The 26,705-nt window shown below is 42.8% G+C and overlaps 1 protein-coding gene across 3 annotated transcripts; it reads right to left on the bottom strand.

Annotated features, from left to right (window-relative positions):
* Positions 1 to 405: 405 nt before the first annotated feature.
* On the bottom strand, positions 406 to 26,705 carry LAP3 (leucine aminopeptidase 3). 3 transcript variants are annotated; one of them, XM_074991750.1, is made up of 14 exons: positions 26,431 to 26,550; positions 25,982 to 26,131; positions 24,606 to 24,721; positions 24,213 to 24,267; positions 22,312 to 22,417; positions 18,743 to 18,902; positions 15,912 to 16,076; positions 14,912 to 15,070; positions 13,384 to 13,508; positions 9,287 to 9,375; positions 6,795 to 6,897; positions 3,635 to 3,714; positions 2,876 to 2,988; positions 406 to 1,605 (listed from the first exon to the last, which is right to left on the bottom strand). In XM_074991750.1, exons 2-14 carry the CDS (start codon positions 26,012 to 26,014, stop codon positions 1,410 to 1,412), a joined length of 1,500 nt encoding a protein of 499 aa, XP_074847851.1. In that variant the 5' UTR covers positions 26,015 to 26,131; positions 26,431 to 26,550; the 3' UTR covers positions 406 to 1,409. The 3 variants fall into 3 exon arrangements, with proteins under 3 accessions (XP_074847851.1, XP_074847850.1, XP_074847852.1); XM_074991749.1 differs by lacking the exon at positions 25,982 to 26,131 and having other exon boundaries at positions 407 to 1,605; positions 26,431 to 26,705; XM_074991751.1 differs by lacking the exons at positions 24,606 to 24,721; positions 25,982 to 26,131 and having other exon boundaries at positions 407 to 1,605; positions 26,431 to 26,697.

The following is a 26,705-nucleotide window of genomic DNA, read 5'->3' as shown; positions in this document are numbered from 1 at the left end:
CGGAGCGGTGTGTCAACGCGCAGCGGGCGGAGGGCGCGCTTTGCCCTGCTCCTTCGCTGAGCGTGGGCCGGTACCTGAAAAATGCGCACAGCCCCGCCCCGCCCCGCCCCCCCCAGCACCCAGCTTCTGCCCTCCGCTGCCTCCACCCCCTCAGAGGACGGAGCTCCTGGGGTGGCAGCTGTGCTCAGAGGCCCTTTTCTCCTTAGCTCCTAGGAGCAGCCGGAGAGGTTACGTTTGGAAAAAGGTCCCGCCCTTCCACTGCCCATCAAAACACTACACCAACAACGAAGCAGGGATTTATTTCCCAGCACCTGCTAATAGAAAGGGGCCGATTTACACATGGCATTAGCAAGAGCTGCCACCAGATGCTGCTCCTGGCCAATGACACACATGGAATGAGAAAAAAGTTTTCCTGTAACAATTCTTCCTAAACTGTACTCAGAGTGAGAGTACCATTAACCCCCTGAAAGAAAGCAAACCTAACCAAAACCAGTCACGCTAAATTTCAGCTTTACTGAAAGCACAAGAGAAAAATCAATGCAACACAATGAAAAAAGCATCAAGTACCAGGGAGACATTTATGCCGTCTTTCTTGAGAGGAATTATGAACTGTAGGAGATTGTTTAAACTTCCTAAAGTTATGCTCAAACTGGCATCCCATATAGCATTTAGCAAGATAATCCAGCTTTTTGTCAAACATAGGAAGGTTCTTTACAACTGATTTTCTGATTCTTTGTTTAGTCTAAGATACCTCTAAGCAATGGAGACTCCCGTACCTAATATAGTACTGTGCATTCGTTGATTAAACACATGGTAACCGTACTTTTAGCTTCTCCCTTATGTTGTTCTGACAAAATTCATCAATAAATCCTATCAAGAGTTATTCTTTCATGTATGGTATGTGGAAAAACACAGAAATGGGATCATGATTCCAGATTAACAGTAGGAAATTATATAAAACCACATTTAGAAAAAACTTTCCAAAGCAGCTAAAAAGGTACAGTATATTTTACGACCATTATACAGATCACTACGTATCATACATCTGAATGCAAGTCCAGATGTTTACAATGATCTTTTTTTCCAGTATTAAATGTCAATAATTCAAGCAGAACTTCTTACCTTTAATTACATAAAATACAGAGTGAACCTCACCTATGGCATATTCTTACCCAGTAAGAACTGTTGATAAAATGCCTTTGTCTTTCATCACTATGCCTTTGTCTTTCATCACTATATCTTTTCAGATTATGGGAAATATTCCTGGATTGCAGATGTACATCCACATTTGGGATTTCATTAGCGTGTACATATGCTGTAAGATATAAACTTGTTTTAAAATAAATTTTAAGATTAATTGAAGTAAATGGATTTAAGGCAACGTGGAAGCTTTGCAAATTAGTATTTTACTAGACATTTTGCTTGTCTTGACTCAATCGTGTAGCAAACTCGACTAATGTTCGTGTGGGTCGTCCTGCCATTCCTTTTCGGAGATAAGGAACCTCATCTTTGTTTGACATCACACCAGCAATATCTAAGTGAGCCCAATGAGTGGCGGTCACAAACTCTTTCAGAAAGGCAGCAGCTGTGCATGCGCCTCCAGCTCTGTTAAGGAAGGAGGGGAAGGGGGACAAAAGCAGGTTTTAAAACTTAACTCATAAGTCAACAATAAAACGCACAAAGAATAGCTCACTACAGAAACTGGTTTTTCAAGGTGTTATAATCAGCATAGAGCCACTGAAGGTGTGCATGCATCTCATGCCTGTGAAACTGGACGTTTCTACATAGCTGTGACTATCAGGCCTGGAGTTACACCCTGTGCAGCTTGATGATGCCAAATAAGACCAGAAAGGGTGGAACAGCTAGAACCCTCCCTTCCTAATTTCTCTTTCAATTAGGAGCCGAGGACTCCAAAAAGAGGGCAGGGCAGATCCACACTGAGCTCTACAACAGCTCAAAGAACCATAGTTACTATAGGGTATCAAACTATTCCTCCTCTAAATATGTGTCAACGTCAATCTCCCTGTAGGTTGGCAGCAAGCAGTATCACTTTAGAATTGTGGGAAGGAAGAGTCTTAGCTTCAGTAGTCAATAATGACAGAAGCATTGCTCTGCTTAACTTGGCATCAGACCTGGCCTACCCTGTTAAGGATACAGTGTTTAACAAAGTCAGTAAGGTAGCTCTCTGACAGGTATGCAGGAGGCCCTTGAGAGAACTGATGGAGAGTCATGACTTCCCTTCATACCCACAGACAAAGAGCATGACACACCTCAGAGTGCATGTGTGGACCCCAGTGTTTAAAAGACATGCATTTTTACACAATGGGATTCATGCTAACACACTTTAAAAACACATTAACACTCAATTTCGGAAGACACACAGAGCCCTGTGCCTGTATAAACACAATATAACTTGCTTGCTCCCAGTCATGTACAATAATACCGATGTTCTGTTACCCAGCTTCCAGATTTGCTGTCTGCATCACTTTAAAATGACAGAGCTTCTTTTCTTGGATACAGCTGTCACACTTTGGCCCCTTTTTGCAGAGAAACATGCCCTTAGGAAGTTCTCCCTGTGTGCAAAGACTGGACTGATATGTATCCTTGGGCAGGACACAGTGGGGGCAGGGAGGTTCATTGTATGCTTGTCCTCTAAACTGGTCCCCAACGGGCAAAGATCTGGCTCTACATTTTAGTAATTTTTAAAAGTAAAAATACTGAATTATCAACTCCTGTTTTAAAATCTAACTATTAATGCAGGTTTGTGCAATTTCAAAGCCATCCTATAACTTTGGAAATATGAGCTATTTCTAAAGCAGTAACATCTTGATAATCAATCTAGCCAATGATGCTGCATTTCAGTTAAATAATGTACCTGCTATATTTTCCAATGTTACTGAGGTCTGCAAGTGGACAATCGACAACTTGTTTTGTGTAATGTTCAAAGAGAGGCATTCTCCAAACACGGTCCCCTGTCAAAATACTTGCCTAGCAAAGAAACAATTGTTATACTTGGGACAAAATAGATATGCAGTCAATCTAAAACAAAAAAAACACAAGAACTACCATGTATATTGCAATCTTAACTTTGGGTGGACTGATTATATATGAAACCACCTCAGACATTACTAACAAAAAACAACTTCAGGCATCTTAAAAAAGTGCAAGAAACAAAAAAAAATTAAACAATTTTGGATGCTTTTGCCCTTTGTGGTTATGACCAAAAAGCCAATTTTTTGCAAGACTAATTTTTCTGCTGGTAATGCAGATTTTTTTTCATAAATCACTTTGTGTGGAGACTTCCCTCATGAATGAAAGTTTGTCCTTATACTAGGCATTTTTAAGAATATAATAATGACACTTAAGACCAATTCACCTTTTACACACAAGGTACTGGTAACCTGTACAGCTAGAGTTTACATTTAAGTGATAAGCCACAAGAGGGTATAAAATCTGGACACACAGGTGCATGTCACCATTATGCTGTAAGCTATCCTGGGTCAGCAATTCACACACCTTATGCTTCTACCCTCCAGTCTAAAACTTAATACAGCAGCTATTTCACTTATGTAAGAGAGACCTTCAGGATCATACACAGCTATTTTTTTTAAAGGCAGTTCATCATATGGCCTACCTCATAAAGATGAGTCCAAAGCCAAGATGAATTGGTAAAAACTCCAGTTGCAGCAGATCCTAATGCGACATCCATGGCACCTATAAAATACCACTCTGTAAGTCATCTCTCGCTTCTGGTGACAGATGAGAGTATTTCATCCTTCAAGAGTCTTGGTAATTCTGCATTTATTTGAAAAAATTTTGAAAGCCTGCTTTGTGTTAATTTGTAAGGGGCCTAACTGTGCCCATGGTCTACTCAGAGGTAGACCAATGTTATCCTTCCTGCATTGAACAGGATGGGTGGGCACCTTCACAACAGCATCCCCCTTTGCCCCGGACCCTGTTAAGGCTGTCTAGATGGAAGGGGACAGGCTGACACACACAGTTCCCTTATATTCAACTTGTGGTCCACTATGACCCCTATATGCCTTTCTGCATTTCTCCATCCTAGGGAAGCTGTTCCAATTTTGTATGTGTGACACCGACTGTTACTCCCTGAGTGAAGTACTTTGCATTTGTCCTTATGGAAGTTCATTCTGTTTTATTCAGGCCATTTCTCCAGTTTGTCAAGATCATTGTGACTTCTGACCCTGTCCTCCAAAGCAGTTGCTACCCTTCCCAGCTTTGTATCACCTGCAAACTTGATAAATATACTCTCTATGCCACTATCTAAATCACTGATGAAGATACTGGACGAAACTGGCCCCAAAAATGACACCTGTGGAACCCCACTTGTTCTCTCATAGCATGGCTACAAACTGTTACTAACTACTTTCTGTGAATGTTTATTCATCCAGTGGCAATGAACAATGACCAGTGCTTTTTTGCGTGTGTGCTATACTCAGCAGTATTGAGTACTGGCACCTCAGCAGCCACAGCCATGGGACTGGCTGGGGGCCAGGGATGCGCAGGGAGCCTGCTGAGTACCAGCTCCGTTTTTTTAAAAAAGGCACTGGCAATGACAAAAGGTAAGCTGCCCGAGATATGGTGGTAGATGACCCTAATCAGCTATACGTCCCTAAGCATATGAAATAATCTAAATCATGTTCCAATACTTCATACAAGAATCTGGGAGGAAACTTACATACTGCCTTTCCCCTTATAGCTTGTGGCCCATGGATTTTACCAGTGAGGGGGGGGGTAGGTGGCCAATAACCTTAATATGAACTTTTAATCCAGTCATTTACAGAAAGTCCTCATATTTCAGCTCTGTAGTTACTATCTGGGGCACATTAAAGGGTCACAGTCAGGTAACTAAGGCCCAAATGCAGGTTTCCTATACAATAAATATTAATAGAAATCCTTTTATAAATGTGTAACCTCTCGTGTACACACCTTCTGGTCATGTGCATCTGCTACCTTTAAAAGAGTTCTAGATCTGGGATTGGGCCAGACCCCCAGGTCCTTCTCTCTGGAGGCAATGGTTTCACCTTCTTGGCCTACTGTGGTCTCAGCTCTCTACCTGAGCCACTAAGTTCCCTTTCTAGGGGGTTTCCTCTCTGTCCAACTGTAAGCCATTTCTACAATGGCCTGTTGAAAGGGAGGGAGACACAGAACCAGGGCTGCCACTTTCTAAGGATCCCTGCTCACAGAGCCTAAGAATAGCAGGATTGTACCAGCATGTTCCCTGAGACACTTCCCTGAGGCCCCAGCCTTTGCCAAAGCTTCACTCTTACCTCAGGGCTCATCTAAGTTCAGGCCCAGCAGCCAGCCAGCAACTCTCTTTGCCCCCTTTTGTCCCTCCCAGCACTGAGTTTTCCATGGTGTTGCAGTTCCTTCTGGCCAGCACCATTTCCACTCTAACTCCAGCAAGGAACTGACTATGTCTGGTCTAGCTCTGCAGATCCTTTTATATGGTCCTCCCAGGCCCCGAATGGCTGCTCCCTGAAGCCTCTCTGATTGGTTGCTTCCCTGCAGCCACTCTAAGCTGCTTAGAGGACTCCTCTACTCCTCCCTTCCTGGGAGAGGTGTGGCAGGAACCCGAGGCCTCCAGCAGGGGAATTCTGTGCCTACTCCACTACTCCACCCCATCGTAGTATTTGGTGAAACAGATTCACTTGTTTGAAATTTGAAAATTCCCTTGCAAAGTTTGTTATGTAAGCTTTTCAGCTTAAGAACCTATAAAAACTGAAAACTTGCACCACTGTCTAAAAAGTGTGACTATAAATCAACATGCCAAACCAATTAAAGTGAAAACAGCCCTACCAAGGCATTGACCTATGTAGAGCTTACACACTAGTACATCTGCTAACAGGGCTACTTCTTGATGCTGATCCTCCTTGGGACACTGAGAATATGTCAACACTGCAGTTAGACACCTGCTACTGCCTTGTGCCACCTCACATAGGCTCAAAGGGCACAAGCTCAGGGCTGTTTAATTGAAACACAGACATTTGGGCTTGGGCTTTAGGAGCCTGTGTGATGGGAGGGTCCCAGAAGTAGCTCAACCTGCAGACTGAGCCCAAATGTCTACTCTGCAATTAAAAATCCCCACAGCCTGAACAAGCTGGCACCAGACAATTGCAGGATTCTAAATGCAGTGTGCAAGTACCCTGGGTGCCCACACAGTAACGAGGAGCCCCATTTCAGTAACAGAGCATACCAAAACTGAAAGCTCAGCAGGAGACCTGCAACAGGCCAGAAGCATGCAGAGCTCTGACTCCTCTTCATCTCCCTGGCACTGAAGTATCCCAGGCAGAATCAGCATTAGGATAGTGGTGGCCACTACCTTCTCCTCTGGGCTGTCAAGTACCTGAAGTGGAAGTTACTTTTATATAAGCCAGTAACACTGGAATCAGCTTCCTCTTTGGCTGCAGAAGCTAGCTTGTACATGAGGACATCTAGTAGCATAGATATTATTTATGGCATCATTAGACATATTGGTAAAATATTCTTTGGTTTTACATAGGATTTCTTTGGCTTAAAAATTCATATTTGTAAAACTGCAGACTTCCTTTGTTTTTAGGACAATCACTTCACTGTGATGTATGCAAACAATATTAAAGTTACACTACATTTAAATATTAAAAAAATGCTACAACATAATTCATGAGAACAAAATACAAAGGTGACAAAATTCTCATTTATTAAATGAAACTTTAAGAAATGTGTTTTAGAAGTTAGTTTTTCATTATGATAAACTATTTTACTACATGAATCAGGAAAATGAAATTGTTTACCTGTTAATGTACTTGCATTTACAATGGCCCTTGCATTAAAACCATGGGCATAACAGAGAGCATCAGCTAGTAATAACCTTCCCTCTGCATCTGTGTTATCAATCTGAAGGTATGAGAGAGGGAAAAAGGGTCAGCTACTCAACATTCCCATTTATTTACTTCTTACAAATATTTTTAAAGACACCACCTGGGATTTTGGCTATCAGGACACAATTGGCCCCTGTATTACAGCTTGTGTAGTACCTGCAAATGTGGAAATTTACCTGCTAATATAAAACAAAAACAGAAAACATTTTGACAATTATTTTCAAAGTAAGAGGACTGGAACAGGACACTAAAATCAACTGAATGTGGAGTTCTGAAGCATTCAGAAAAGCATATTTTTAACACTGAGCAAGGAACCTCAGAGCACTGTCCCCAAGCCTTCCATGTTGGGACTCTTACCTGTCATTAGCACAGAGCAGGGTAGGAGGGGTACAGTAGAAGACTAGCCGCTGTCCACTGCAAAAGCCATGGAACTCCAATAGCTATTATCAAGCAGTTGCAGGTGAAACTAGCCAGTGGAAATATAGGTTCTACTAGAATAATATTGCCAGGAGGAAAAGGGAGCTATAGAGCACTATATAGAGGAAGAAGGCATCCCTATAAAAGGCTGACATCTGTAGATTCAGAAATCTCTTTTTTTGCCTCTTTGAGGCAATGCTTTCTAATGAACTCAGCCTGGTAACCCTTGTTATACTTTCCTAAGCCTCTGGCTCATCCCAATCGGTTTCGCTATGGAACAGGGTGATGAGGCTGCACAGAAGCACAGTGGTTTAGAACTTAATAGTCATGCTTGGTGAAACCTCAAGGAACTCAAAGGTTCTAAATATCAGAGTCATGTAGTAATAACAATTACACAGAAATTCTGGAAAGAGAAATATTGATTTGTTCATCAGTTCCTGCAAGACAGAAACAGTCTATAGCGAGTGTGGGGAGCCTTTTTTCAGTGAAGGGATTACTGACCCACAGAAAAATCAGTGAGAAGCACACATAAGTGAGTAGCAAAAACACCCCTCTCTGATCTGGCCCCCAAGTGAGAACCAAAACAAAACAAAAACCAAGAACACCTCACTGACTTAGCCAAGACAATCAACTCAGTCACACTGAACTTGGGGGGCTGTGGCTTTGCTCATGCTGAAACCTGGGACAATGGGGGTGAGGGGATGGGAGAGAAGGATCAAGGCTGGTAAACTTGCCATAGGGCTGATAAGCTGCCCACCCCTGGTCTGTAGCATATAAGGCATGTGTTAAAATTTAACCAACGTGGAATTGTTTCAGATGCCATGTGTTTCAGATTCAAAACAAAATATACAGGTTAAGCTCTGATTCTGCCAGCTGCATTGCACAGCAGACCCTGTGCCTATGCAGAGCCCTGGTGTTATGATACCCCCTCTCCACAAAAGGCCCGGATAGGCAGGCCAATTAACATCCAGGTGCATGTGAAGGAGACAGGGTTCAGGTCACTAACTGGAAATGGGCTCAGCTAAATAGGAAGAGAAGAAACCTGCATAACATCCAGGAAGTAGTATACGTTCATGCAATGAATGCAAGGATGTAGTATACATTCATTTCCTGAGAGCAGAGAGCTAGGGCTGACAAACTCAGAGAGAAGGGGAGGCCAGATAAGTAGGCAGGAGCCCAGAAAATGATCAGGAAGGGGCAGGACCATATAAGACTTTGTCTACTTGTTATACGGTTCCTGGACTGGAACCGACTGTAGAAGGCACACTTGGGTTCCTCTGCAATCATCTGATATGTGGCACAGGTAATTGAAGATGCCAGCAAGAAAGTGGGTCCAGGTGTATGAATTCCGTGGGATAGGAAGACTTACGTGACTTGTCCAGAGTGCCAAGCCATGAACAAGCTGCAGCTCTGAAACTGAGAAGGGTGCAGGGTGAAAGAGATGATGGAGTGGAAACACTAAGAGAAGGAGGGCAGTGCCTGGGAAAAGCTCATCTCAAGAGCCATCATGGGAGGTGCCACATGACAGCGGACCCTGCAACACGTGGATGACACAGTGTAGGATCAATGCCTTGGTTATGTCAGCAAAAGTGTAACATTTTCAGCCTTTAGAAGGGATGTGCCCAGGGGAGAACTTTGCAAATGTAGCAGAAGCAATTACCATTTTGCTCAAAGATAGCTTTCAAACGCAGTAACTCTGGCTTGTCTCCTGCACTGATACAGCAGACACTGCAAAATGTAAGTGGCTGGGCTTTTCTGCTTGCCTTGGTAATTTATAATGTTTTTGCAAACAAAAAAAACATATCAAAGAATGCTCTGTTAGCAATTTCAGTTAAATCAATGTATTTCTCATGCTGGTGTATGTTCAGAGTTTTTAAAAATAGTCTTCTGTGCACTCACTATAGCAGAAACTGAAACGGTACAACTTAATAGGCTTGATTTTTCAGTTTGGAACAAATATGCCTAAAACCAATTTATCACACACATACCTGGATTGTTTTCCCATTCTTTGCCCTAACAACATCTCCAGGCTTGCTGGCCCTACTGCTGGGCATATTTTCACAGAGGGGTGCCAAACCTGAGAAGGAAAAGATAGAATTACTGCACAGTTTCTTGGATTTCTAAATTTAGTATTCAGCCTCCATAGAAAAACACAAATTTGAAAGAAGACATTTTATGTTAAAATCACTTGTGACAGAAGGATAGCACTATCTGGAATTTCTATATTTGCACCTGAAATTTCCTGACTGAAAAATGAAAAAAAGCCAAATTTCTCTATCAGTAAGCCTTCTTGCATTACACAATTAGATTTGTAAATTCATTTTTAACATGTTATATTGTCACCTATGACATTTTTATACCATGTATTACAGCTGATTTACATGAATGAGATCAGAATCAGGCCCATGGTCTTAAGACAAAGTGTTGTGAGCTTCTCACCTCAATGATGAGATTCCCTATCAATACATTATGCCTAAAAGATGTGACATTATATGCATATTTAAGATTCTTATAAAGGGCTCTGTTTATTTCTTCAGTTCTAAAGCTCTCTAGGGAATTTCAAGAGCTTCTCATTCCAAACAAACATTTTCTACCATCAAAAGAAAGATCCAAGGAACCATTACAGAGCACTGCCAAAAGAGGAGCTGGGGAAGATGGCAAAAGCCCCAGGTGAATGCTCTCGTTCCACCCCTGACTGTAATATAAGTGAAATGTCATACCCAAGAGAAGGACATAATCCTGTGTTCTAGACAGCGCACATGAAAAAGGATAATGCTGGTCTGACATTTTCAGAACTAAAACAATTCCCATAAAGTTGGGGTTCCTCAAGCATATTGATTGTATCAGTCTCCTCCTGGACATCCACTTCTGCCACCGTGGCCACGTCTACATGTAGTAAAAGTTCCGAAATGGCCATGCTAATGGCCAGATCGAAGAATACCAATGAGGTGCTGAAATGCATATTCAGCACCTCATTAGCATGCCAGCGGTCACGGCACTTCGAAATTGCCACATTTCGCTGCCACACGGCTCGTCTACACCAGGGTCCTTTTCAAAAGGACCCGCCAACATCGAAATCCTCTTATTCCTACGCCTGATATGAATAAGTGGATTTTGATGTTTGCAGGGTCCTTTCAAAAAGGACCCCAGTGGAGATGAGCCATGCGGCAGCGAACCGCAGCATTTTCGAAGTGCCATGGCTGCCGGCATGCTAATGAGGTGCTAAATATGCATTTCAGCACCTAATAAGTATTCTTCGATCTGGCCATTACCATGGCCACTTCCAAGTTTTTACCATGTGTAGACATAGCCTGTGTGAACCAACTCATTCACGGCTGCACAAGATCCTGTGGCAACTATACCACTGCCTATATGGGAAAATATTAACAAATAGCTATCCATGTCTCTTATTTCCTTTCTTCCCATTCCACAGCAATCATTACTAGTGGAGGCGAGTAGGCTGTCTCCTCATTTCCACCTCCTTTTGCAGATATCTTAGCAATGAAGGGTTGGAGCATTTGTAAAAGCAGTTGGAAACAACAAGAGATTTATGTGGCCTTCCAGCTCTCCACAGTCCATCTGCACAGGCTCCCTGGACCAGCTATTTATCAACATCAGCTGAACTAACAGACTCGCTCCTTTACTTCAGCAGTCTGGAACCAGAGACTGCAAGTTCTATTCCCAATACTGGATTTTTGCCTAGTTAACAGATCGCACATGCTTAGCCATACAAAACTACTTTGTACATCAGGTTACCATCCTCTCCTCTCCCTTCAGCACTGGGTACATTTGTCCTTATTAGGGCTTACACAGCTATTGATTTTCAAACTCAATACTTCTGCCCCATAATAAGCATTTTTGAGATTTACATAGTTAACTGCCAGCACCACCAGTTTTCAATAACATGTGATCTGGAGACTGTAAGCAGTTCTTCAGTTTTATTATCATACTAATATACTGTAAAGCAGTGGTGCAGCCAAAACAGGACAGCGGGGTGGGTGGGCAAGCAATCATGCACTGGGCTGACAGAGTGGAGTGATCCCTCATCCCCACTCCTAGACTGGAGCGCCTGGCAGAACAGGGTAAGTCCCTGAGCTCCCACCCTACTCCCCAGCTGCAGTGCAAAGTAGAGCAGGGTTAGCTCCTAGCTGGAGTACAGAGCAGACTGACAGAACAGGGCACAGGGCTGGGGCTTGAGGAGAGCTGTGTGAGCCTGCCCGGGTGGGTCTGGATGAAATGTGGGTGAGCCAGAGCCCACCCAGGTCCATGTGTGGCTCTCTCCCTGCTGTTAAAAGAGTCACTCTTTGATAGCACACATTTTAAGTTAGACTTTCCTGTCCTTTTGGGGATGCATCATATCAGGCTCTGATATGATGGACATTTCTACATTAAATGGTTTCTGTTATGGTAAGGGAGCCTTCTTTTTAAACAAAGAAAGTATAAACTTCTCTAAATCAACACTAGTCATCAGGGGTATCCCACGTCGGGGCCCAATCCTACAAGAAGTCAGACGCCTCATGCACATCCCAAATACTCCTGACTCCTTTGACATCAATGAGTTAAGGAGGATAAACACCTCACAGGATTGAGCCCAGTGCATCAGAACTGTCTGTTTTCATCCATGCCGTTTAAGACACTACCCACCATAAGAGAGTCCATAGTAGTTTACATGGATAGCCTATGTAATACCCTATTACATTTCTTTGTAACAATGTATCCACCACTTGCCTTTATTTCCTTGATCTGTGGGTCTCAGAGTACTCAACAAGTGGGGCTCAGACTGGGATGGTTTATTAGACATGCAGGTCCAGTTGCTCTGGTCCATGAGTCTAGCCAATGAGGCACAGACAAAAAAAAAAAGTTTCCACCCAGTTCTCTGCCTCATGCTTTCCCCTCAGAGTACTTGAAAAATTTCTTCTCACTGAGCTGAGATCAGTGTTTCTCAACCAGAGGTACATGTACCCTTGGGGGTATACCAAGGTCTTCCAGGGGGTACCTCAACTCATCTAGATATTTGTCTTGTTTTACAACAGGCTACATAAAAGCCACTGGTAAAGTCAGTGCACTCTAAGGCTACATCTACACTACAGCGAACCTTCGAAAGAAGTTCTTCTGGGAGATCTCTTCTGAAAATTTTTTGAAAGTGCACACGCACCCACACACAAAAAAGTGGACTGAATAAAATCAATCCACTCTTTTGATGGAGAGCATGCACCCAGCCCCAGCTCTTTGAAAAAAATGGGCCAGGGAACCAAAAATCTGGCGCCATGAGCACTGCTCTTTCGAAAAAAGGGCCATCTTTCAAAAAAAAAAAAAAAGGCACTCTTCCTCATTTGGAAGAGGAAGAGGGCTGCTGGAAAAAGTGCTGTGTTCTTCCAATGTAATATCTAAAGAACGCATTTTGTGTGTAGAAACTTCATGGGATTTTTCGAAAGAGCCCGGGCTTTTTTGAAAAAACTTGATAGTGTAGACATAACCTAAAAGTTCATTCAGACAATGATTTGTTTCTACTACTTCATATGCCTTATGCTGAAATGTAAGTACAATATTTCTATTCCAATTCATTTATTTGATAAGAAGATAGTAGAAAGTTTTCAGTAGTAGTCTTCTGTGATATTTTTGCATGTTTGGTAAGTAAGTAGTTTTTAAGTGAGGTGTAATTTAGTGGTCTGCAGAACAAATTGACTCCTGAAAAGGGTATAGTAATCTGGAAAGGTTGACTGGCACTTGTTTCAAGACCTCAAATTACCCCATGACCATTTTTCTCAACCAATGGTACATGTACCCTTTGGGGTATGCGAGAGAAGTCTGGGGGTACTTTTTTTTTTTTTTTTTTTTTTAAAAAAGGGGTACATTATATAAAAAGATTGAGAAACACTGGTGTAGATAATTTTTCAAGAAGTAAAATACTGGAATTTTTTTGCACTGTTATGGAAGTGAGCAGGTGATATGATTTGCATGGTTAGTATCCGTGAAAATTTTGAGTAGCCATTTCCATGACTAAAATTAAAACAGCTTTGTCCTAATGCAACATTTTTAAATCATATTTTCTGATGTTCTCTCTCCCACTCCTCCCCCAACTTACCAATTATATTAAGAGGTAGATTTAGTGTCGCTGCTGTCACAATGGCTGAACACACAGTTGCTGCTCCTCCCATATCTCCTCTCATTGCATCCATGCCCGAAGAAGGCTTAAGTGAAATGCCACCACTGGAGGTACAGAGATAAAAACAGATGCCAATGGAAAAATCTCATTCAGCACACTGAAGCCTCATACCAAATGTTTTAAAAGAACTATTTTGTCCAGCTGTATGTTTATGACAATAAGAGCAACATGTTTTTGAAGAGTATTCTACAAAGCAATATATCTAATTTTAGTGAAAGCTAACCCCTCAAACCATTTTAATCTGATGCAATAAAACATCTCCCAGATAACCTGCAACACGCTAAAATGTAACCAGGCAAACACACTGAATGACACTTAGGAAAACAAAGATAAATCCTCATAAAACAAAAGGATTTAAAATAGGGGAAGTGGTAGACCTAGTAAATCACTTTGAATAAAGCACAGTAGAACAATACATTTGTCTGTAGTTAGATCTTTCAAATAGAGAATTTTGAGAGGAAATTCGGTATGAAAAGAAAACCCTGTTTTCACTCTGCTAAAACATGCTACGGGGAAAAAAAAAAACAAAACACCAGATGCTTAACAGGTGCCTCTAAGCAATATATACATCAAGGGTAGGGAACCGGCCCCTGACTAAGACACCTCGTTCCCCTCATTGGTTCAGGGTTCAGTGTAGGAGAGGGGGCTGCTGTGGAGCAGGTGTGGGATCTGGGCAGGATGGAGGTGCAGGACCAGAATGGGAATGGATGAGGGGGTCTGGAACGGAGCAGGGTGGGGGGTGCTTTCTTCACACATGCTCCGCTGCTGCCATCCACTCCCCTAGCTGTAGGAATGGCAGTGGGGAGAAAGGTGCTTGGGAGATGCCATGCTCCTAGGCACCCTGCCTCCAGCTACTTTGGACTGGCAGTTCTGTGGTGTTGTGCATACAGTCTTTATATACGAATTACTAGCTCTGGTTTCATGAGCTTCTTCTGAAATGCTATTTTTAGCATCACTAAACAGAAGTGGACATAATGAATTATTTCCTCTGTGAATACAATAAAAAAATTGGCAAAAACTCTTCTTGGTATGTCTGAACTTCTGTTAAAGCAAGATGTTTGGACTGCAGAATGTTTTCTTCTAGTTATTTGCAAAAGAATATCTAACTGTAAATAAGTCAGGCTGTTAGTGGTTCAGGTTTCACATATTGCTAATTTTTGAATGGAAATACCAAGAGGCCCACTCATAAATTTTATCTGATAATTTCTTTCATCTGTTGGCTTATTTACTCCTAATTTCTTCCCCTATCCCATGCAATATTAGGGCCCTTTTACAAACAATACACAATAGATCAGTCAATATTAGCTAATTTGCCTGTTTCTTGGAAAACAGAGTGAATGGCACAATGGCAAATATTTTTGTAATACCCCTTTTTTATACACACCTTAATTCCTCCACACGTGGATTATAGCTTTTGTTTCAGCCATAAAGATATCAGCAAACATACCTGTCAAATGTAACTCCTTTTCCAACAAATACTAATGGAGAGTCGTTTGCATCAGCACTGCCTGAATAACGAATCTCCAAGAAGATTGGAGGCTCTCCTGAGCCCTTAGCTACACTCAAGAATGCTCCCATCTGTTGTTCTTCTATCCATGCTTTTGACCTATGATAAAGATTAAAAAAATTTTAAATAGCTCAATTACAAAATAGACTAAAAAATATGTACCAATGATACCAAACATGTGCAAGCAATTCTATTTTTCCTAAATGACAGACTGCATGGTAATATCAGTGTTTTTCTTCCATTGCTCCTTTGTTAAACAGGAAAACACTCTCTCAATGTTACTTCCTTTTCTTTTTTGAACCATTTTTCCTTGTTTTCCACATTACAAATATCATGCCCTCCTTCCTCAACTTGGCTGGAGTTATGTTTTAAGATCTTTGGAGGACCTAAATAGTACAGTAACGTGACATGACACTGCAACACCAAACAGTAGGGTATAGCTTGGTTCTACAGCATCAAAGAAACTGCTACCTTATGGGTAAATGATAGTGACTGTTAGTGAGATTCTTCTCATGATAAGCAACTGAAAATAGGAGAAATGGTTATACAGTCGCTGGAAAATGATATGAAAAAACTTTCTAAAAAAGAGAGAAGAGGTGATTAGTAATGTCAGGCTTCCTCTTCTGCCGTTTGTAGAAGGCTTATGTTACTAAAGCAGTTAACATTTTCATCTTGTTTCTTTGTTTTTGTCCCAGCAGCCTCTCTCTGCCTCCTATAATAATTGGAAGCCCGCTCTTCATATTCAGAATAGCTATTTCTGGGCACCCGCAAAGCATTTATTTGACATTTACAGATTGTTACACAAATATTTTCCATGCATTTGTCATCTTGAATGGCAAAAGGGTAAAAATCAGTGAGTATACTGCAAACTCCTGGAACCTTTTACATGGTGCATCTTAATTACAACTTACAGAGAAGATATTATTTCAGTTGAACTTGCCTTATATGGATCTTCACATTGCTACTGACACTTCTGAGTTTCTGCTCAATAATTTCAGCAAATTTGATTGGTGTTACATAATTAGCCGGAGCCTCCATCAAGTAACGAGCCAGGTTTTGGCCCTCAGCAAAGATGACACCTTTCTGCCAGGCTTCCTTTCCATCACTAAACAAATACCAGATAGTTATAATTGAACCTTGGCAAAAATAAGATTGGCAGTATACAACTGTTGACTATATTTTGAAAAGAAAACTGCCTCACTGAAGGGAGTTGACAGGTGCTGTTACTTCTAATTTTTCTATCCCTGGGCAAAATAAATTTTGTGATGTGCACCAAGGCAAGTGTGAATGTGCATCACAAATAGAAACACATGCTGCCCACTGTGGGGGTCTGTGGTGCTCTGCCAATCAGCTGGGCAGCACCTGAATCTCTTCTGGGCAGCTGCCCGAGTGCTCAGCTTACAGCGAACACTGGAGACAAGGAACCTTACATTACCTCTGTTATAGGAACGTGGGAACTGCCATACTGTGTTACACCTGAAGTCCACCTCAACTAATCCAGTGTTGGACTATGGAAATGGTCAGCCCCAGACATTTCAGAGGAAGGTGCATGAACTGTGCAGTAGAAAACATATGATACTCTCTGCCCCAGAAATCTCATAATAGTTAGGGATTGGCTTAAGCCCTGAAGCACGAGGTTTAAGATCCTGTCCAAAATGTGTAGTCCCAGTAACTACAACTCTGGACGTTCTCATTCTTCACACAGCTGTCCAATCCAGTTTTGAATCTTGCTAAAATTACGATTAGTTGACAGAGGTGGAGCTTGGATAGTGGGAGCCCCACTTCAAATTGTAGTTCTGGCCACTGTACTCTCAGCAGTCACCACAATATGTTCATAGAGAGATATCCCTAAATCCTGAGCACAGGCCCGCAAACGGGGAGGTGAAGGTGCACCTGCTCTGGGGCCGTGATTCAAAGGGGCATAGGGCTCCTGGCTGCTGCTACTGTGGCAGCAGCTGGAGTCCCAGGCCCTTTAAATTGCCACCAAAGCGCTATACAGCATGCTCTGGGCATCTCTGAGGTCAGGGGAGTGGGGGCAAGGAGGCCCAGCTGCCCTAGCCTTGTCCCTTCCAGGAGCGCAAAGCTAACCTCACCTCTGAACGCACACTACCAACTTGCCCAGGGGCCTGCAGAGGCTGTCAGCTCCCCTGCATGTTATCTAGGAACTTCCACCACTACTGTGAGCAAGGGAAGTGGTATTGCCCCATTTTGCAGGTAGGGACCTGAACACCCAGAATGCGAGTGATTGGCTCAAAGCTGAATAGGACTCTGGACTTCTATCCAACTCTTCTGATTCCCCCTCCAGTGTCTTAGTCACAAGGCCGCCCTTGTCTTGAGAAGCTGGTTGTTTCATAAAACTCAGTAATCCTGAGTAACTGTCAATGCTACTTCTACACTCTCACTCCCCCATCGCACGTGGCATGGTAAAGAGGCAATTTGAAGCAGGTTAAAGAGGTGCTAACATGCATATTCAGCACTAATGTGCATATTCAAAGCCTCATTAGCATAACATCCACATGAATATCAAAGTGCAGACTTCGAATTTCAGATTGACAGTGTAGATGGGGCAGCTTCAAAATAAGTGCCCCACTTTGACATTCCCTTACTCCCACAAAACTAGACCAGAGCAACGGAACGTCAAAGTGGGGCGCTTATTTCGAAGCTGCCTCCGTCTGCACTGTCAATCTGCAGTTCTAAGTCCGCACTTTGAAATCTGCACAGCTGCCATTATGCTAATGAAGTGCTGAATATGCACATTAGCACCTCATTAGCCTGCTTCAACTTGCCTCATTACCATGGCACCTCCAACGGGAGTGGCATGTATAGAAGCAGTCAAGGTTATCTGCTGCCTTGGGAAATGAACTAGTCTGATACCAAGGCTTATTAGGATAGGATTAGGTTAAGAGTTTACTTCTCTCCTGGAAACATCTGTCTCCTTTATAACCAGGACTCACTCCATAGGAGCAGGGAAAATGTAAAAGGCTAGTCAGGAAGGGTATATGAAAGAAGCCACTGCACTTTCTGAGAAGTGTTATGCTACTGAGATAAGTTCCCTTATTTGTCTCACCTCTCAAGAAGACGACAATATCATTCAGAATCCAAAAGGAGGGTTTGCCATTTTTCCTGTTGCATAAAGCATTGCCTATCACAATGTATTTGGTGAACTACGTAAGGCATGCTGGGGTTCAAGAGTTTCAGGACTCCCAAAAAAATCAGGCATTTCTGAACAAGATAAATAGAGGAGATACCAATCCATGCACTTCAGGGCACAAATCAACCTCTAACTGACAAAAATTAGGAAGTGTCTTGCCTCATGGATTCAGTATTATAATCGTTCATTAGGGGGTTTCCTGCAACTTCTTCTGGCATACATAGTACCGCTAAGGTATCAAGTGGAGCTCTGGTCCAGGCTGCTATAGCATTTGTCATGTCTAAGATGGGTTTGTTTAGAGACAGAAAACTCCTTCACTTCTGAGTGTTGGGGCTGGGTACCATTAAAAGCACTAGCCACATCATAAAACACACTTGTGTTTGCCCTGTCTTCTTTCTTAATCCCAGACCCTTCTCAGGTGCAGAAAAGCAATTATGAGAGGAGAAACAAACAACATGACATGCTAGCCACAGTAACCAGACATGCACAACAAATGTTGTAAAGATCTCTCTGCTGCTAAAATATTTTATGCAACACCAAGTGAAAAGGACATGGGAGTAAAGAATGGTACCACTGGAGGTATCCAATATTTCAAAATTAAAACATTATTTTGTCGTCACCTTCCATGTAGCTGAGCAGTAACTGCTGGTTTCTTTTTTTGCTTAAGTTCATTGTATTCGTATAGCCCAAGAACAGCTCCTTCTGCAGCAGACTGAGCATCTCCACAGGGGTCTACTTCAACATAAGGGACCTCCAGGTCCTGAACCTGTCTGCACCCAACTGGAAAATACAATATATCAGCAAGTGGGTACTGACTGCAGCAGCAGAATAGATTCCTGGGGTAATTAATATGACGTTTGGAGGAAAGAACTTAGTAACTCAGTTCCATTGACATCTGATAGATTCTGGGATAAGTCAGCTGAAAAATATTCAATTATATTCAATTCCATTATAGCAACAATTTCTAAAAAGCAGAATACTAGTATTCATCATGCAACTATGAACTCTGAATATAACTTATCAAGTAAGCAATTCAGCCAGAGTTGAAAATCAAAACCAAAGTTCTTAAAGCATATAACTTTAGAGTACTGCAGATGACCAAAGCCTATAGCCATCAGAAATGATGCTGTACTACAGTGTGTTGCTAATAAAGTTTAAGTAATTTTTTATTGAAAAGGCACATTTCTGAACAGCAGAAAATATGAACGCATTCCATGAACAAGAGATTGTCATATAGCAGCCCTGCCTGTGACACCCTTCTACTGCACATTATGGCACACCTGCCACAGTTTCCCTCTTTCAGCACCTGAGTAACTCCACTCAGGCTTGTGTCCATACTACCCACTCTTCGAGCTGGTTTCTTCCATCAACATAACATAGCTGCCCCCCAAAAACAAGACCCAAAACCCCAAGCCTGTTTCTCAGCTGAGTATAGTCATTAAGATCCCTAGACATACCACTTGCTGGCATCTTCATTTATGCCCAGACTGTCAGTGCTCTCTAGCCTTGTACCAGAACAGATACCCCAGTCCCTTCAAGTGAGGTGCAACCCTGCTCTTCCCAAGCAGAAACAGCCCTATCAGCCTCTCTGCTTGAGAACATCCTTGACAGGGGAGCATCCTTCACTCTTCTTGGACTTCTCATGATTCCTCTCTCTAGCCCTGGAGATGTCAACATATAAGCTCCTCCATTGCTCACCTACCTTCAGCTATCCTGGGCCTTTGGATCTCTGGGTTACAGTCAGCACACAACTGCTGCTGCTCCTGTCCCTGCCTTCAGCCCTTTCCAGCACTGACGTGGGGACGTCAGTCGGCAAGCCTTTCTGTCTTTTCTCCTGCCTTCAGCTATCGCCCAGGTCCCAACATACAATTTGTGACCAGTTGTACCTGGCTGACTCCCACATAAGCAGCCTTGATTCACCAGGTCTCTCAAACTCATTGGATCTCTTCCTGTTTGGGTCCTTTACAGTACCTGGAATGCTGCCCCACATACCTATCTGACCAATCAGGAGAGCTGTTCCCGCACATGGGTGATGACCTTATCTCATTTACTGAAGCCAGACACCCTGTGATAAGGACCAAAGTTAAATGCAGCACTGCTCCCAATTAAAATGCTAGAAAGTTAGGCTCTACCAAATAATGAAAACCGCATAAACATGCCCGATACACACAAAGCATAATTTCACTGATTGTCAGACACAGATTTCACAAATTCACAGATGAGCCCCCAACTAATGGTGGAAAAGGGCAGCTATAGTACCAATCTATAAAGAAGGAAATAAGGAAAACCCAGAGAATTACAGACGAGTAATCTTACATTAGGGATATGAAAAAAAAATTAGCAATCTGCAAACACCTAGAAATGACAAAAGTAATTAGCAGTCAGCATGCATTTGTCAAGAACGAATCATTTCATATCAAGCTGTATCCTTATTTAACAGAGGAACAAGATCTGCGGATAGGGAGAAATGAGAGATGTGATTTAGAAAGAAAGATTTAGAAAGAAACCTTGAATTTAGAAAGGTTTTTGTTACTGTCTCATATGATATTCTCATAAACTAGAGAAATACAACTTAAATGAAGCTACTATAAGTTGGATACAAAACTGGTTGGATAACTAGTCCCAGAGTGCAGCTATCACTAGTTCACAGTCCAACTGAAATGACATTTCAAGTGGGGTCCCACAGGAATCAGTTTTGGGTCTGGTTCTGTTTGATATCTCCATCAGCGATTTGGATAACGGCATAGAAAATGGTCTTACACAGTAAGTGGAGGAGACCAAGCTGGGTGAAGAATGAAGGATAGGATTCAAATTCAGAATGATCTGAAGAAATGGTCTGAAGAAAGCCAGATGAAATTCAATAAGGACAAATGCAAAGCATTCCACTTAGGAGGGAACAATCAGTTGCGCCCATACAAAAAGGGAAATTACTACCTACGAAGGAATCTGGAGAGAACTTAATGGATTACAAGCTAAATATGAGACCTCTGGTGATAGGAGGAGAAGCATTGAGCTTAAACTGCATCAAATGTGGCTTAGCTTGGACATTTGGAAAAATTGTCAGGGTAGTTAAGCACAGGAATAATTGCCTGGAAAGGCTGTGGAATCTCTGTTACAGGAGATTTTTAAAGGTAGGCTAGACAAACACCTACCAGGAACAGTCTAGATAATATTTAGTCCTGCCATGAGTATAGGGGACTGGACTAGGTGATCTCTTTGAGGTCCCTTCCAGCTCTATGATTCTATAATGAAGAAAGGCATAATTTTTCATGCTTTACCATCAAGGATATCAAAGTCTTAATTACCATCTAAGCAACAATAGAAAACATTTAAAGTTGTCATATGTGCACAGGTGATGGGCACAGTGAGCATGGTTATAGTTTTGTCAGTTTCACTAATCTTCACATGAGCCAAGTCTACAGTACAGAGTTTTTATGACAAAACCCGTCGACAAAAAACTTAGGGAGCATCCATGCTAAAAACGTGTTCTGTCGATAAAACTCGGCACTTTTTTCTTCTGCCTCTCCCCCATGAGGAAGAATGTCTTTTTTCGACAGAATCTGTTGACAAAAAAGCCATGTGGATGCCCTCTGTCGACAGACAGTGCTTCCAGGTCACCAGGCAGCCCTGTATGCTGTGTATTGGGTTGTCCGTTCTGTCAAGAGAGCAGCTGGGCAGTCTGGCTACTCTTCTATTGACAGATCGCTGTACTGTAGAGGTAAGCCATGGTGAAATGGAAGTGACAAGGGACTTTTAAATATCATGCTGGTTGGAAAATGTATGAGAAGCAGATACTGAAGTTGTGTGTCTGCAAACTTCAGAAAGGCACACTGCATCTATTTGTATGTGGAAGGTTATTGCCACAACCAGAAGACTATAGTTGGGTTGGGGCTTTTTGTGGTGGGGGGGAGGGAAATAGGAGGTTAATTTAAAAAAAGTAGAAAAACTATTTTCCGCGAAAATTAATAGACATGGCCCTTTTCTCACCAGAAAATCCTTCCAACTTGTCATTGGTAAGTGACTTTTCCAAGCCACTCATTAGATCTTATGCCTTAAAGCAAAATATGTTATGGTCTGTTCCATTTAACCTGATGCGCTTTACCAAAAATGAAACGTATCATATTACAGCAGGGTTTCAATAGATCAAATACTTGCAACAGGAACAAATATTAAATGAAAACAAATTAACCTGCAACAGCTGTCCGAATATTTTCTTTGTCCTCATTCCAGTTTTCTTGAGCATTTACTCCAGCAGCCTTCTCACCCAAGCCGACAACTACAACACTTGGAAAATCCTGTGCAAAACCAACACGCAATTTTTAATTTCTTCACTCTGAATGCCGTGGTGGAAGGTCAATATTAATTATATAAGAAAACCTTTTTTTAAAATAATGGCATACATAACATGAAAATAAAATTAAATAAAATACATTTGCATAACAGCCAATTTTTAATATTTATGTATATTGTTGTGGTGCTTAGGGGTCCCATTGTGATAGCCCCCCCGCAAAGTAACAGGACTGTTCTTGATTCTGTATTCATTATATTATGACCAGATCTGTGCACTTTTCAGCCTATACCAACCTCTTAGTCCACACAGTGTGGCAGAATGCCTCCATCCTGAGCAAGGGCATTCATCTGTGGGCTTGCTATAGAATTCAAAGGCAGCAGCCACTGGCTGATTCTCTGCACACACACCCCTACTTTTTGAACACTACAGAGAGCAAAAAGAAAAAAGATCTCAAGGGCAACACCTTACCACTGCTGAAAACTCTTTCTACTGCTGCTCTGGCAACTTAACAGACAGCAGTATTTATAAGGAAACCAGAAAACTGCAATCAGGATCGAGTTAGGAATGGAAGCAGGCAGGGGAAGGCTCATCAAGAGTTATGGGACAGGGAGAGAGAGGGAAAAAAAAAAAAAAAAAAAAAAAAAGGTGAAGAAACAGCTGAACAATTTTAAAAAAAAAAACAACAATGTGTCTTCATCCACAAAGATACAGAGGTGGAGGGAACCCCACTGCTTTTGAGCAGGATGAAGTTAAGAGAACATTCTACCTGTGGTATTGTCACAATTCTATTATAAAAACTATGTTCTTTCAGTTTACAATGAGCCTTCAAGCTGCAGCACTGTGCAACCTGTAGCTCACAAGAGACTGCAGTTAAATACAGGTTTTCTAGTGAAGCTACAGCCAACAGTGATTTGAATGGTCTTGTGTTATTTTCTCACACTCTTGGGAGAGAATGGCACAGAGTCCAGTTCTACAGCCTCCTAATGCAAGGAATGCCTGCTTAATTTTGTCATACTTCCACACACTACAGAACCTGACAATCTCTAATGAAACCTACGGGAGTCTTTCCACTGGTACTATCAGCTGAATTTGGCTCTTGTAGAGATGGCAAAAATGACTAAAAAAATTCCTTTGAAATTTTAAGAGAAACCATAGTATAGCGACACGTTAATTTAAAAACACCACAGTATTTAATGACAGAGTGGAACATCTTCATGTAATAATATCCTGCACCCAAAATGAGCATATGGAGTAAATCCTCCATTTTACAGACCCCGATTTGGCAGACTTCGGGACCAACAGATGCCTCCCCCCCGCCACCATTGTTGCCGAAGTCTGCTGGGGTCAGTAAAATCCTAAATCCCTTCACCTTCCGCCCCACAAAAAGGGACTTCTCTCTGCCATGGCCTGGAGGAGCCTCCACTTCCTCCATTGGAGCTGGTACACAGGCAGACAGCCCCTGCTGGGAGGAACGCATGGCGGCTCTGGCAGTGGCTCCTCCAGGCAGGGCTGCTCTAGCCGCATGGTGTGAGGCGCTTCCAGCCACAGAGATCCAGCAGCTCCTCCAGTGGCAGCTCTGCTAAGTCAGGTTTTGGGGGCAGGGAGCGGACAGGGGGAACTGGATATGGGGGAGCCTGGCAGTGGCAGCAAACCTTGCATATAATGGATCTTTGGGACAATGGACAACCCTCTCCCCCAACCGGTCCCTTAAATCGAGGGTTTACTGTAATAAGGAATAATGCCAAGATTCAAATTTAGGGCACAGACTAATCATTATACTCAAAATTCAAGTTTCATACCTGATGCAAGCCATGAAATAGGCGTGTTTTGCCTTTCTTCAAAGGAGGCCCAGATCTAGAATACAAAAAAGTGCCATGAATTCTTAAAAATAAATTGTGATTTCTGTGATAATAATTTCACTCTTGTCATACTATATGCCTAATATACATGGATAGTGGCTCAAAACTGATTCAAAGGAGAATATACAACCCACAGAATCACCATCACCACTTCCTGCAGCACTTTTTTTCCATTAGAGGTCCCCTTAGCTGATTATTTACTTAACCAATTCCGTTTATCCAAACGGACAATATCTGTGCATGAGTTGATATGGCTGCAAACCATAACAATGAAGATGTTTGCTCCATGTTCACAATATCTTAAAAATACAAAAAAACGATATAAGCTCTTACATAGACAATAACTCCGACAGTTTTCCAGATACAAGTCTATCAAAAGTCTCTCCAGCATTAGTAAACTCAGGAGCTGCTGCTTCATTTTCTTTTGCATAGACTCCTAAAACAAGGCCCTGCAGGAAGGGTTAAAAAAAAAAGAGAGAAAGAAATGCACCAAGGCAAGATTTCTTGTTTCCGAGTTATATTAAGATTTGATAAATGTTTCTGAATGTAACCATCCTACTATAAGTCATAATTCATGATTAGATGTATTAGGGCACAGACCAGTCCCAGACCAAAAGTAAATTGGTTAGACAAGAGAAAGACAGATATAAAATCAATAATTCCATGCTTCAGATCATTGTGCTGATTTTTAGCAGGTGTTTAGATAAGTAAGGCGACAGACCGACAGGTGCGTTACAAAATCCTATTAGGCACCTCCCTGAACCATTAGGCACCTCAATGCTTTTCAACATCTGGCCCATCATGTATAATATGAAGTTTCCAAATGTTGATTTAAAGTGCAGGCTAATCTAATTGTTAATTAACATTATTTCTGAGCAGGTGCATTTTGAAGAAAGAAAAAAAATTTGCAGTCAAGTCAAAGGCCAGGATATTATCAGGTGCTTTAAGGAGACAGAAAGGCTAAAGAAAAGTAAATCAGTTGCAGCAGGGATCTGCACTAGCAGTCAGGTGAAGATCAGGTTCCAAGCTACAGACCCCTAACAAATACGCCTAGTACCTCAGGAGCATCCCAAGTTACTGACTCTGGCCTTAGCCCCCCAGAAACAGAGGTTCAACTCAACCTGCGTCTATACTATGACATAAAATCGAATTTAAAGGGGTTAGCTCAACATTAAAACATCACTGTCTTCACTATAAATGTCATTAGCTCGATTTAGTGTGCCCTAATATCAACAACAAAATGTTGATATTAAAGGACAAGTATAACATCAATCTAGAGTTTAAAATGTCAAATAAACGCTAGTGTGGAAGCGCCATGTCTTTCATTTGAATTTATTGGCCTCCACAAGTGTCCCATATGTATCCCCCAAGCTATGTGCTGCACCTGGCTCTCAGCTCCCTGCTATTATCAGGAGCCGGGAAACTGAGGAGGGCTGCTGCCCTGTAAGTCTTCCAGGTCCTGCAGTTTGAGGGAGCTAGGAAATTGACCAGAACTGCTGCGCTATCTGCTTACCAGGTTCTGCTGCTTGGAGAAATCAGGAAATTGACCGTGGCTGCCCCGCTGTCAGTTTCCTGGGTCCTCCAAGCTGCAGGGACCCAGGAAACTGAGAGCGCTGATGCACCTGACTCCCAGGTACTCCCTACTAGCAGGAACTGGGAAACTGACAGCGCCACTGCACCTGGCTACTAGGGACAGCTGAGAAACTAACCAGCGCTGCGGCATGTGGCTCCCAGCTCAGCATGCTGAGGGAAATGTGGGATAGGTTCCCACAATGCACTGCTGCAGCGGTGGCTCTTTGGTGATTTCAGCGCGGAAGCAACGTGTGGAGTTTGCTGGGAGCCCCTGGGAAATGAAAACACTGAAAATCGAATTAAAAAACATCATTATAAAATTGATTTTTAATAAATTGGAATTTATGTCATAGTATAGCCATCAACTCAGGGACTGTCAGTCTCCCGCCGCCCTGGCGCAGACTCTTCCGCTGCGCACAGAATGAGGCGCTCACGCCGCACCCCCGGCGCAGCAGGCTCGCTAGTCCAGGGGCTGTCCCAGCGCAAGACACAGAGCCGGGCGAGCCCCGCTCCCGCCTCAGCACTGGACGCGCGCACTAACCGACTCGCAGGGAGCTCCCCGGGGCTGCCGCCCCGCGCCCTTTACCTTGCGGTGCACGCTGCTGTTGCTGCTGCCCCCGCGCCGCGGGGCATGGAGAGGCCTGGAGCAGGCGCACAAGGCGGGAGCCCTGCCAAGGCTGCGGCCTATGAGTCTCCGGAGCGGCGGGAGCATGACCGGCCCGCAGCGCACGTGTGCCGTGCTAGGCCAGGCCGCTGCCTCCCGCCCCCTGACCTCTGCGCACGCGGGGGAGAGCCAGGAGAGCTAGCGCGGCCGCTGGGGCGGGAGGGGGTTGGGCGCCGGCTCACTCGGGGAGGCAGGAG

Source organism: Carettochelys insculpta, chromosome 4 (assembly GCF_033958435.1).
Source record: "Carettochelys insculpta isolate YL-2023 chromosome 4, ASM3395843v1, whole genome shotgun sequence".
NCBI classification, from domain to species: domain Eukaryota; kingdom Metazoa; phylum Chordata; order Testudines; family Carettochelyidae; genus Carettochelys; species Carettochelys insculpta.
This window is presented reverse-complemented; position numbering and strand designations above follow the sequence as displayed.